The sequence below is a fragment of the Ceratotherium simum genome, chromosome 1 (assembly GCF_057802395.1).
Source record: "Ceratotherium simum simum isolate JZ-2026a chromosome 1, ASM5780239v1, whole genome shotgun sequence".
Classification (NCBI taxonomy): Eukaryota; Metazoa; Chordata; class Mammalia; order Perissodactyla; family Rhinocerotidae; genus Ceratotherium; species Ceratotherium simum.
This window is the reverse complement of record NC_141900.1, coordinates 1,458,798-1,470,367: the sequence shown is the minus strand read 5'-3', so window position 1 is coordinate 1,470,367 and position 11,570 is coordinate 1,458,798. Positions and strand designations below refer to the sequence as shown.

General features: G+C 54.3%; 2 protein-coding genes across 3 annotated transcripts in view; one reads left to right on the top strand and one right to left on the bottom strand.

Moving 5' to 3' along the window:
- The window catches only part of OGDH (oxoglutarate dehydrogenase), a 394,430-nt gene that overhangs the window by 95,072 nt on the left and 287,788 nt on the right, over positions 1-11,570 (bottom strand). The gene's annotated exons all lie outside the window — the stretch shown is intronic.
- DDX56 (DEAD-box helicase 56) lies at positions 3,045-11,147 on the top strand. 2 transcript variants are annotated; one of them, XM_004438378.3, is made up of 14 exons: positions 3,045-3,155; positions 3,242-3,403; positions 4,005-4,165; positions 4,309-4,479; positions 4,610-4,700; positions 5,271-5,515; positions 6,069-6,188; positions 6,800-6,913; positions 7,018-7,112; positions 8,201-8,274; positions 8,413-8,502; positions 9,118-9,223; positions 10,343-10,416; positions 10,842-11,147. In XM_004438378.3, exons 1-14 carry the CDS (start codon positions 3,096-3,098, stop codon positions 10,917-10,919), a joined length of 1,641 nt encoding a protein of 546 aa, XP_004438435.1. In that variant the 5' UTR covers positions 3,045-3,095; the 3' UTR covers positions 10,920-11,147. The 2 variants fall into 2 exon arrangements, with proteins under 2 accessions (XP_004438435.1, XP_087284911.1); XM_087428785.1 differs by lacking the exons at positions 3,045-3,155; positions 3,242-3,403 and adding an exon at positions 3,415-3,783.

Below are 11,570 nucleotides of genomic sequence, written 5' to 3'. Positions count from 1 at the left end.
TCTGCAGCTGACCTGGAGTGGGCTCCAGCATGTGGCTCCCGAGGTAGGGTATGGCCTGACAGGAGTCTCTAAGGGTGTGGGAACGGACAGAGTGGTTGCTCAGCCATTCACCGAGGTCAGCCAAGCAGACCTGTCACCAAGGAATCGTGTGAGCAGATTAAATACCTGTTTCTCAGCCCCCCAGAATCAGAAATTTAAACAGATCTAAGTACACTTACCTCATGCTCTTCTGCTGTGTAAGACTTAATACCATTAATTGCCCATGCTTGACATTTTATTTCATGGTTTTATTTATTACATATTTATTTAAAATACATTATTTATTCTTTATCTGACCTAAAGAACTAAATTCTTCTGTTATTGTTCTTCTCTTTATGTCCTATGCTGTCCCATATACGTACCTATTTTTACTTAGAAAAATATATGCAATTTAGTTCTATAGGCTTTGTCATTTAACGTTTTTATAAGTATTTTTAAAATTCTACATATTCTTCATATTTCTCATTCTGGATGGCCATGTAACAATCCGATGAGGTGAAATGCCATAATTATTCAAAATCTTCAGATATTTAAAATAGCTTTCAGGGCTGGCCTGGTGGCATAGTGGTTAAGATCAGTGCACTTTGCTTTGGCAGCCCCGGTTCGCTGTGGCGGCAACCCACATAGAAAGTAGAGGAAGATTGCCACAGATGTTAGCTCAGGGCCAATCTTCCTCACACACACACACACACACACACACACACACACACACACACACACAAAGTAGCTTTCAGTTTTCTTCATGTTAGAATTAACACGGAAAATCAGATGGCCTTGGAACTAGTGAGCTGTGTGGACCTCTGGCCTGAGGCTCTTGAGGAGTATGGGACACATCAGGAAGAGAACACATTTCTCTTTGGCTTTTACTAGAAATCTAGCCAGCAAAGCACACACTGGAGCCTGGGCTGTGGGAGGACAGAAAACTACAGATAAGAGTTGGGGTGGCTTCAACAGGTCTATCCAACAGTAGACACAATTGAGGGCAGCTCAATTATGCCAATAGGTCAGTATGTCCTGCATTTCTCTTCTTGTGAATTTTTGATAGGAAAGGGAGTGGAGTAAGGACAAATGTGGCAGTTCATTACACCTTTACACTGATGGGGCCGGTGGCATAGCGACGGCCATAGGATGGGCCAACAAGTGGTGGCTGTGGGCAGGATTTCCATACTGGTGTGTGGTTTTCACAGATACATTATGGCTAAGAATGTTTTTTTAAAAAACAGTTCTGCTACATTCAAAGAATCCTGATGTTTTCCCCCCAATACTACCCTGACTCCATTCTGAAACGCTTGCTTGCTTAGACTATATAACATTCTTACCATACAGCCTTCTACCTCCTTACTACACACACACAAAAAAATAGGTGAGGGGGGAGCCATTCATTCTGACCCCCCAGCCCGGTCCCCAGCTCTATCTGGTCCCAGTCTCACTTTATCTGTGGTGCATGAACTGCTCTCTGTTCTCACCCTAACAACAAGAGCCTAGCCTCTAGTACTCTTGCTGGCCTCATGTCAGAACAGATGCATAGGGTCATCTGGGAAACTCATCAACATAGATTCCTGGGCAACACTCAGGTCCACTCTGATTAAATAGGCTTATGTTTGGGGTGAGGTGGTAGGCAGAATAATGGCCCCCCAAAGATGTCCATGTCCTAATCCCTGGAACCTGTGAATGTGTTACCTAACATGGCAAAGGGGAATTAAGGTTGCTATCAGCTGATTTTAAAATCAGAAGATTATCCTAGATTATCTGGGTGGGCTCAATGTCATCACAAGTTTCTTGAAGAGGAAGGCAAAAGAAGGTCACAGTGATGCCATGTGAGGACTCAATCCACTGTTGCTGGCTTTGAAGGTGGAGGAAGAGGGCCACGAGCCAAGCTGTGAAAGTCAAGAAACAAATTATCCTTCTAGAGTTTCCAGAAGGGAACACAGCCCTGCCAACATCTTGATTTTAGCTCAATGGGACCTGTATCAGACTTCTGATCTACAGAACCATAATAAATTTGTGTTGTTTTAAGCCACTAAGTTTATGGTAATTTGTTACAGCAGCTACAAGGAACTCATACAGATGGGAACCAAGAATCCCTTTTAACCAAGCTGTGCAGGTAACTGATGGGCAGTCAAATTTGGGAACCCCAGACAACCTACCTTCCTCTTTCTCTCATGCTACTCATTCTTCTGATTCTCCTTGTACAATCCACTTGATGTGGCCTTTGGACTGTCTGTGGCCCTGAACCTTTACCTAGCCTCTCTGTGGCCTCTACATGTGGCCTCTACATATGCTAGTACACGCAGTGTCACATGCTTTCTACTCTCAAACCCCCGTTCACTCTCCTACGTTCCCACCACTGCTACAGGCATTACAACCCTAGAACACATCTGCCCGTGCACTTCTCCTGAGCATAGTAGGTAGTAGAGAAGTTAGTACTTACACACCCGATAGAGATCCCCTAGATGCATAAGGGTAGGAGAGGGCGCAGGACTCCCCAGTGAGTGGGAAAGATGCGGTAAGCTACCACTGGCAGCATGCCTGCTCTTAGGTAGAACACAGGCGAACACTCTGATCACTGATGTATTTAACGTAGGCATACGTTAAATGATGTATTTAACTGCTGGCATAATCATGAGGGCGAGGTTGTTGAGAGAAGCGCTAACTGAAGTAAAGCCACAAGCATGCAACTATCTGGCCCACCTTGCAGGCTGTCTGACCCGTGGAGGTGGGCGGAGGCGGGCACGGAGGGGACTTGTGCGTAGGGCACCAGCCACAGGTGACCGTGACCCAGCAAGCCGTTAGGAGGCGCATCAGGGCACAGGAGGGCACCCGAGGGGCTTCCAGACGACCCCAACTCCCGACTGCCCGCCGCCTCCCCTGCCCCGAGACCCCGTGTCCCGCTCCGCGCAGCAGCCTCAGAGCCGTGCCGGAACACCGGAAGGGCAGGCCCCAGCACTTCCGGGCAGTGAGGCTTCCTCCGAGGCTGATTGGTTGTTGCTTTGACCCGCCCACGCGCCGCGCGTTCTTCCTGTCGCCCGTGCACGCTGTCACTACAAACCGGCAGCATGGCGGACCCAGAAGCGTTGGGCTTCGAACACATGGGCCTCGACCCCCGGCTCCTGCAGGTACCAGGCGGACTGGGGAGCGGGCCGACGTGGCGGGCGGCGGCGGCAGGGCAGCGCGCCACCTGAACACCCGTCGTCTCTCCTAGGCCGTCACCGACCTGGGCTGGTCGCGTCCCACGCTGATCCAGGAAAAGGCTATCCCGCTGGCCTTGGAGGGGAAGGACCTGCTAGCGCGGGCCCGCACGGGCTCGGGGAAGACGGCTGCCTATGCCATTCCGATGCTGCAGCTGCTGCTCCACAGGAAGGCGGTGGGTGGCGGGAGGGGCCTCAAAGGCCGGGACGGGAGATGCGGGCGTCTGATTGCCCCTGTGCCCTCCTGGAAAGCCGTGTCGTCCTCCTCTCCCCGCCCCCGTCTGTCCCAAGAACCAGGCTTTCTTTTGGCCTCTTACTCGTAAAGGCTGGCCTGAGAGAACCTGGTGTTGTTGTGGCAGACGCTTTGGGCTGGAACTCAGATTATCTGGGTTCTAGTCCAGTTGCTGCTACCACCATTGTTTGTGTAATCTTGAGGAAATCACTTTTTCTTCTTTCTACTCTAAAAAGTGGGCACATCTCCTCCACCTACTTAGAGAATTACTGTGAAACTCCAGTGCCCTGATTGGTGCATTTTAAGTAACTTCACAACCATCAAGTAAGTTATTCTTTGTAAGAGTCAATGCCTGGGGAAAGAATCATTCCTTATGCATTTTGAGGTGGGTAGAAGTAAGTGAGGGGTTGATCAGAACCCAGCTAAATTGTTGTATTGCAGTCACAACAGTTGGGTCAGATTGCATGGAAGAAGTAGAGAGAAGCATCAGGTGGCCATTATGACACAAGCTGGCTGGCTGAAGCCTTTAATTTGTGCTCTTGCAGACAGGCCCTGCGGTAGAGCAGGCAGTGAGAGGCCTTGTCCTTGTGCCCACCAAGGAACTTGCCCGGCAGGCCCAGTCCATGATTCAGCAGCTGGCTACCTACTGTGCTCGAGACATCCGGGTGGCCAATGTCTCGGCTGCTGAAGACTCAGCTTCTCAGAGGTGGGTGAAACCAACAGGGCTGCAGGGGAATAAAGCTGCACAAAGATGTGGGATTGGGTTGTGTCAGCAACAAAGAGGGCTGGTGTGGGGTGAGGTCCCAAATGCTACCTTCTCCCCAATCCTGAAGTGTTGCCTACCTGCAGAGCTTTGCTGATGGAGAAGCCGGATGTGGTGGTGGGGACACCATCTCGCATATTAAACCACTTGCAGCAAGACAGCTTGAAACTGCGAGACTCCCTGGAGCTGTTGGTGGTGGATGAGGCTGATCTTCTTTTCTCCTTTGGCTTTGAGGAAGAACTCAAGAGTCTTCTCTGGTAAGGAAGAAGAGTGTGGCTCGTGGGGTGTGAGGGGTGACTAGGGCCTAGAGTGATGTGGCCAGAAGTTCAGCTGCCACACTTAGAGGCCCGTAGAGCTGGAGTCTGATGGAGCTCTATGTCGTTTTAGTCACTTACCTCGGATTTACCAGGCTTTTCTGATGTCAGCTACTTTTAATGAAGATGTACAAGCACTTAAGGAGTTGGTGCTACATAACCCGGTAAGGGACCCATTGAAGTGTCTGGAGCTGCTGACATGTGATACTCAAAGGAACCCTTTGGTGTTTCGGTTGGAACAATTCTTACTGGTTTAGCTTTCCCGGTTCTCAGGCCCTAGAAGCCAGTGGTTGTCACCCTCCCCCTTCCCCAATCCAAAGTCACTACATTGTTCCAGATGTCCCCTGGGGGGTTCAAACCAGTCTTCGCCAAAGGCCTGAGCAGGGACACCCAAGGGGCAGAAAGGCGACTTTGAGCAGCAGGGCTAAAATTCTAAGGCCAAAGTTCTCACCTTGTGTGAACTTGACTCTTCAGAAAGGTTGCTGCTGTAGGGCTTCCGTCCTCGGTACAGTCGGTTATTGTGTTCCTCTTTGTTCTGTGCCCCAAATGCTTTATGTGTAGTTTATGTCCTCTGTACCCCACAGCAGTAGGGTGCTTTGAATCCTTACATCACACAGTTGAGGGGCCCAGAGTGCCCTGCACTACCACGTTTGTGCTGTGGCTGGTGAGCCAGCGGCTGGCGGTAGCACTTCTGTCTTCTCTTCTTTCCTGACCACAGGCCTGTCATCCCCTAGGTTACCCTCAAGTTACAGGAGTCCCAGCTGCCAGGGCCAGACCAGCTACAGCAGTTTCAGGTGGTCTGTGAGACTGAGGAAGATAAATTTCTGTTGCTGTATGCCCTGCTCAAGCTGTCGTTGATTCGGGGCAAGTCTCTGCTCTTTGTCAACACTCTAGAGCGGAGTTACCGGCTGCGCTTGTTCCTGGAGCAGTTCAGCATCCCCACCTGTGTGCTCAATGGAGAACTCCCACTGCGCTCCAGGTGTGCCACGTCCAATGTCTTGGTTGATACATGGAAGATGGGGCTTGGAAAGGGGAGACCCAATGATGTTCCTGTTTCTTAGGTGCTTAGTAGAGGCCAGGCCCTGTGCTCGCCTGATAATTACTGACTTTATTTCTCACAATTTTGAGATATGTACTGTTATTCCATCTTCAACTGAGGAGGTTGAGGCACAAAGATGAAGTAGGGGGAGAGTTTAAGAAGAGGGACTAGTCGAGGGGCCGGCCCCGTGGCTTAGCGGTTAAGTGCTCGCGCTCTGCTGCTGAAGGCCTGGGTTCGGATCCTGGGCGCGCACCGAGGCACCGCTGTTCTAGCCATGCTGAGGCTGCGTCCCACATACAGCAACTAGAAGGATGTGCAACCGTGACATACAACTATCTACTGGGGCTTTGGGGGGAAAAAAAAATTTAAAAAAAAAAAAAAAAAAAAAAGGAGGGACTAGTCGGAAAGGAGATGGTTACCATGATGCTGGGGGTGGGAGAGGGGCCTCCACCTTGCTCTTGGGGCTGACCTTCCTGCCGCTCTTGGACCGCAGATGCCACATCATCTCACAGTTCAACCAAGGATTCTACGACTGCGTCATAGCGACCGATGCTGAAGTCCTGGGGGCCCCAGTCAAAGGCAAGCGTCGGGGCAAAGGGCCCAAGGGAGACAGGTAAGTCCTCATTTCTCTCCATTTCCCAGCCCTCCCCAAGGAGACCTGTTTTTCAGCCTTTCAGAAGACTGTGAAACCAGAGTGTTGGAGCAGAGAGCCAGATGTTCCGGGCCTGGCTGCTAGCGTAACCCACAGAGCCCTTGCTCAGCTGCCTGGGTCTGGAGAAGGGGAGTGAAGGGCGTGCATGCACATGCTGCATGGGTAGCATCAAGGGCAAGACTGCCTGGGTTGTTACCACACCATCCTGCGAGGGGAGATGGCTCAGCTTGCACTGGGTGTGCAGCTGTGACTTGCAGGGAAGATATTTCTGAGGGGGAGGGGGGACTCCCCAGTCTCTGTCTTCCTAATGGGTTGGCTGGCTAGAGGTGGTTCTCCGACTTCCCTGTGGGCCAGTGAGTTCCACTGTTGCCCCAGAGCTGAGGTCAGGGCAAAGGTTTGGCTGCCCTGCTATCCCAGCTCCTGGAATAGTTCTCACAATAGAGTCTTACATGTATCAGGGTCCTGTGGTTTCATACAAGGCTTTGCTTAGAGATTTTACTGATTAAATACGCTTGAGAACCCCTACCCGCAGGAAAGGAGGGTCAGTCTGATGTTGGGACATTTCTGTCTAGAGCTTCTGATCCAGAAGCAGGTGTGGCCCGGGGCATAGACTTCCACCACGTCTGTGCCGTGCTCAACTTTGATCTCCCTCCCACCCCCGAGGCCTACATCCATCGAGCTGGCAGGTAGGAGAGCTGGGGCGAGATGGGCCGGGCAGCTGGACAGTGGGACAGTGGGCACACTACAGGACTTGGGCTGGAGACACAGGCTGGGCCGTCTCTCCTTGCAGGACAGCACGTGCCAACAACCCAGGCATAGTATTGACCTTCGTGCTACCCCCAGAGCAGTCCCACCTAGGCAAGATCGAGGAGCTTCTCAGTGGAGGTAAGCCTTGCTGTTGTTGGCCTGTGCCAGGGCCAGACTTCTCCCAAGACGCCTTAGACCCAGTGATGGTGATGGCAGCAGGGACACTGGTGCCAGCAGCAGTCACTCACATGCCTGGCACTGCTGTGCACCATGTCCCATGCTCCATCCTCATCCTGCCCTGGGTGGCAGGCGCTGTCCCTTTTCACAGATGAGCCAGCCTAGGTGTAGAGCCATCACGTAGTCCAAAGTCATGTTTACTGTCTGCCTCATAGGGCAGAAGGGCCAAGGGAGGGGAGGAAGGGGGTTTTGGGAGATGGGGAAGATGCTGGTGGTGTCTTAGGAGATGACCCTGGGAGAGGGAGCTGCTCAGGAGGGCTCTTCACTGACTCAAGTTGCCAAGCCCTGGCCCCGGACTGCACCAGACAGCGAGGTTGCGCTGCAGTCAGGGCAGCCAGTTCCAGGAGAGGATAGTGGAGGAGGGGTGGGCAGGGCTGCCCACCACCCAGGAGGTTGTGGGTGCGAATGCAGACAGGGCTCCTGTGGGGCCTCACTCAACACTTGAGGCAGGGGGCTGGGGAAGGACACAGTTCATTGAGGTGGCATCAAGCCTCTGGGCTTGTGGAGAAGGTGACTTGGGGGCACTGCTTGGTGGGGAAGCCAGGGGTTACAGTGGGCCTCACCTCTGTGCCAGGTTCTCTCATTTGGAATGGGCGATGCTGGTTTGTCGTGAACATCAAGTAGCCCTGTCCGCTGCTATGACAGCTTAGAACGGTGCCTGACCGTGAGGTGCCGCTGCTCCTTACTGCCTTGGTCTGTCCTTATGGTACCCTTGTGGTCAGAGTGGCCTTTAGTGGGGAGGAGAGTGGCTTGCTGGGCAAGTCCTGAGGCTGAGGGATGTGATGGGCACCAGGACTGGGGACGATGGGCCGCCCCAGCCATGGCATCGTGGAGTGCCTTTCGTGAGCTGTTGTGAAACCCAGGAAGGTGTGGACTGGGCCCCCGGCTGCCTCGCCCCAGGAAGTGTGGGAGGCTGTGAGTAGGAGGCCCTCAGTAGACCTTCTGCTGAGCCTTCTGCCTGGGGGCCCTCACTGCTGCCTTCTTTGCAGAGAACGCAGCCCCTGTCCTGCTCCCGTACCAGTTCCACATGGAGGAGATCGAGGGCTTCCGCTACCGCTGCAGGGTGAGCAGGACAGGGTGGGGAGGGGAGTAGTCGGGGTTCCTCTAGGACCTGGGATCTGACCCTTGCTGCTGAGTGGCCGGGCATGGGGGAGGATTCGGCAGCCCCACCATGCTGAGAGACTTTTGGTCTCTCCCCCAGGACGCCATGCGTTCGGTGACTAAACAGGCCATTCGAGAGGCGAGATTGAAGGAGATCAAGGAGGAGCTTCTGCACTCAGAGAAGCTCAAGGTGAGAGGGGCCGGGAGGAAGGAAGGGGCAGAGGGGCGGAGCTCTAGGGGATCTCCCTTGGAGGCTGGCAGAGCTCTGAGTGGTGAGAGGCGGTGAATGGCAGTGAGGTGTGCTTTGGTCAGGTTGATGGGGAGGAGACAGGCCAGGAGCAGATGAGGCAGCTGCTCACTGGGAAGTCACTCGTGGCGGACAGTTGCCATGTCCATCAGAACAACAACTTCTAGAGTTTCTCCCCTTGACGGGGTTGTGAGTGTGCACGATCACATACGTGCCTGCGTTTGTCACAGCATTGTTAGGATTCCCAAGGGGAAACGCCTGAGCATCACCGCAGGGACGCACTCAACAAACAGGTGCAGCATTACTCAGACAGGAAAGGACGAGGCAGTGGTCTGTGTGGGATGCAGAGCAGTGTCTAGGATGACGCCCAGAGACAGGTGCAGTGTGCTGCCACGTCTTCACAGAAATGGGGCTGTGAATGTGGACACACAGCACCTGAGGGGAAACGAGAAGCCAGACAGTCCAAAATTCTAAAACACGGATTAGCCGTTGGAAACGCCCCTGTGAAATTGCACAAGGAAGACTGACCCTGCAGTGCTTGCGTCTCTCCCCCATCAGACGTACTTTGAAGACAACCCCAGGGACCTCCAGCTGCTGCGGCATGACTTGCCCTTGCACCCTGCTGTCGTGAAGCCTCACCTGGGCCACGTCCCCGACTACCTGGGTGAGCAGAGCCTGGGCGGAGCCCTGGGGCGGGAATAGCATTTGTTCCTCGTCTGCTGTGTGCTGGGCTGACACAGGACCATGGAGACTGGGCAGCAAGCACGTCACAAACACAAATGCAAAAAAAGTCACTCGCTTAAACTCACCTGCATAATGCCCCTGGTAGCTGTTGCTTTCTGTGTTGTGGAGTTGAGGAACCCGAGGCAGCACAGACGCCCTGCGCCTCATGCAGGGGCAGACCCAGCACTTAAGGCCAGGTGATCTTGCTCCAGAGCCTGGCCCATTGAAAGAACGAGCCAGTAACTGGCCACGCAGCTGCCTGTGTGTGGGAGGGAGTGTCCGAGTGTGATGGAGGGTCGTGGGCGAAGGCAGTGCTGCTTGTGCGGGAGCAGACGTGGGGTTCGTAACCAGGTGAAGCCAGGGTGGGGTGGCTGCAGTCCAGAGCAGGTGGCAGGGGGAGAGAAAGTGGACCTGCCTGAGCCTCGTGTAGAGGAGAGACGCCCAGGTTGCAGTCAGGAGGTCAGGGACGGCCCGTGTGTGGTGTCCATGGTACAGAGGACGCCAAAGCCCGAGTGGAACTGGTTCCCTTATACAGCCATTACTTGTGTGTTTGGTCATGAGCAATGTGACTTTTATGCGAAAAATGCTTACAGTGGATTAAGGGAGAAGGGCGGTGAGGGCAGGCCACCTTCCTCAGTGCCTCCTGGAGCAGCAGCGAGCTGGCAGGTGTGGCAGGAAAGGCCTGAGCGAGTGGAAGGGAAGGATCCAGAAGAGATGGAAAATGCCTGAGAGATTGGTGGGGACCAGGTTCCCCAAGGATGTGAGCTGGAGGGGATACCAGCTGGGGTCCTGGTCCAAGGAACGAGGAGGGAGATAGAGAGAAGAGGGGTAGGAGGGGACTCCATCTTCTGTCACACAAGAGCAAAGTCATTTGCCAAGAGTGTGTGTCTGAGAGGCATAGAGGGGCCAGGATGGGGCGGCCAAGTGCTTGGGGGCCTGATGGGACCCAGGTGGCCTGGTCGGATTGGACTCGGTACTGTGCCAAGGGCTGAGGCGAGGGGGTGGGACCAGGTCACAGTGGGGTGGGGTCACGGCTGCTGAGGCCACACATCTCTTCCAGTTCCTCCTGCTCTTCGTGGCTTTGTCCACCCTCACAAGAAGCGGAAGAAGCCGTCCTCCTCTAAGAAGGCCAAGGTATGTCCCCTGGGGCCTTCGTGACAGCTGCAGGGCTCCCCTTCCACCTTGTTTCCTTCTCACCAGGGTGCACACACCTTGCCCTTGGGAGGGAGGAAGGAGGCCCCAAGAACTGGCCCCAGACTCCTGGCTGCTGGGTCAAAGTCATGGGGGCTGGGACTCTCCTTCAGCAGCCCACAGACAACTTCAAGCTCAGAGGAGGACCTGCTGTTCTGTCCCCACTGCCTTCCCTGTTCTCAGGCGGCAGGAAGAGGAAGGTGGGGGGGTCAAGGGGCTGCCCTCTGTGGTGACAGCAGCTTCTGTCCTTGGCTTGTGGCTTGCAGGGCCATGCCAAGTGGCAACAACATCCACTTCTCTCTGTCTGTCACTGTTTGGGCAGACGGATGTCTGATTCCTTCAGCTAACCTGCAACTTTGCCCCCATAGAAGGCGAAGGCCCAGAACCCACTACGCAGCTTCAAGCACAGAAGAGAGAAACGCAGATCCACAGTGATGCCCACCTGAGGTCTTGCAGGCAGCCTCGGCCACCTTCCTGGGCCTCCCAGGGCTGAGCAGAGCATGCAGTGGGCTTCCCCGCTTGGAGGGAGTGGGCTTCTTGGCCTGGACATAGCTGGATTACTGCCCTGGATGGACTAGATTCCAGGGCAGGCAGAACTGAGGCCCTGCAGATCTGTGGTGCTGCCAGCTTGGCATGTTGCCCTTAATAGTGGAATAAAGACTCTAGCTGCCCCAGTTTGTGCCTCCTGTGTGTAGGAAGGGACCAACCCTGGAAACCTTGGTAATCAGAAACCACTTCCAGGAGGCGGGGCCTGCCTCTCTGCCTGCTGTGTGTGGAGCCCCCTTGGCCAGCAGAGGTCTGCCATGGGGCGCTGCAACCTAGGGGCCTTTGGGCCCTGGAAGACACCTGCCCTCGTCCAGGTCTCTGGCCCCGCCCACAGCTGCTCCTGTGGCCTTCCTATCTGGGATGAGGCTGACTGGCCTCCCTCTCCTGCAGCTCAGAAACGACGCTCGTGCAGGAAAGACAGGGCTTTCTGACTATGTGCAGGCCCATCGTAAATTCAGCCTCCCACCTCCTCTGGCAGCCAGGGACAGCCATCTCCCAAGCTCTCTGAGGCGCTCTGCTCCTTCAGCACACCTCGCGTATTTTAAATGCAC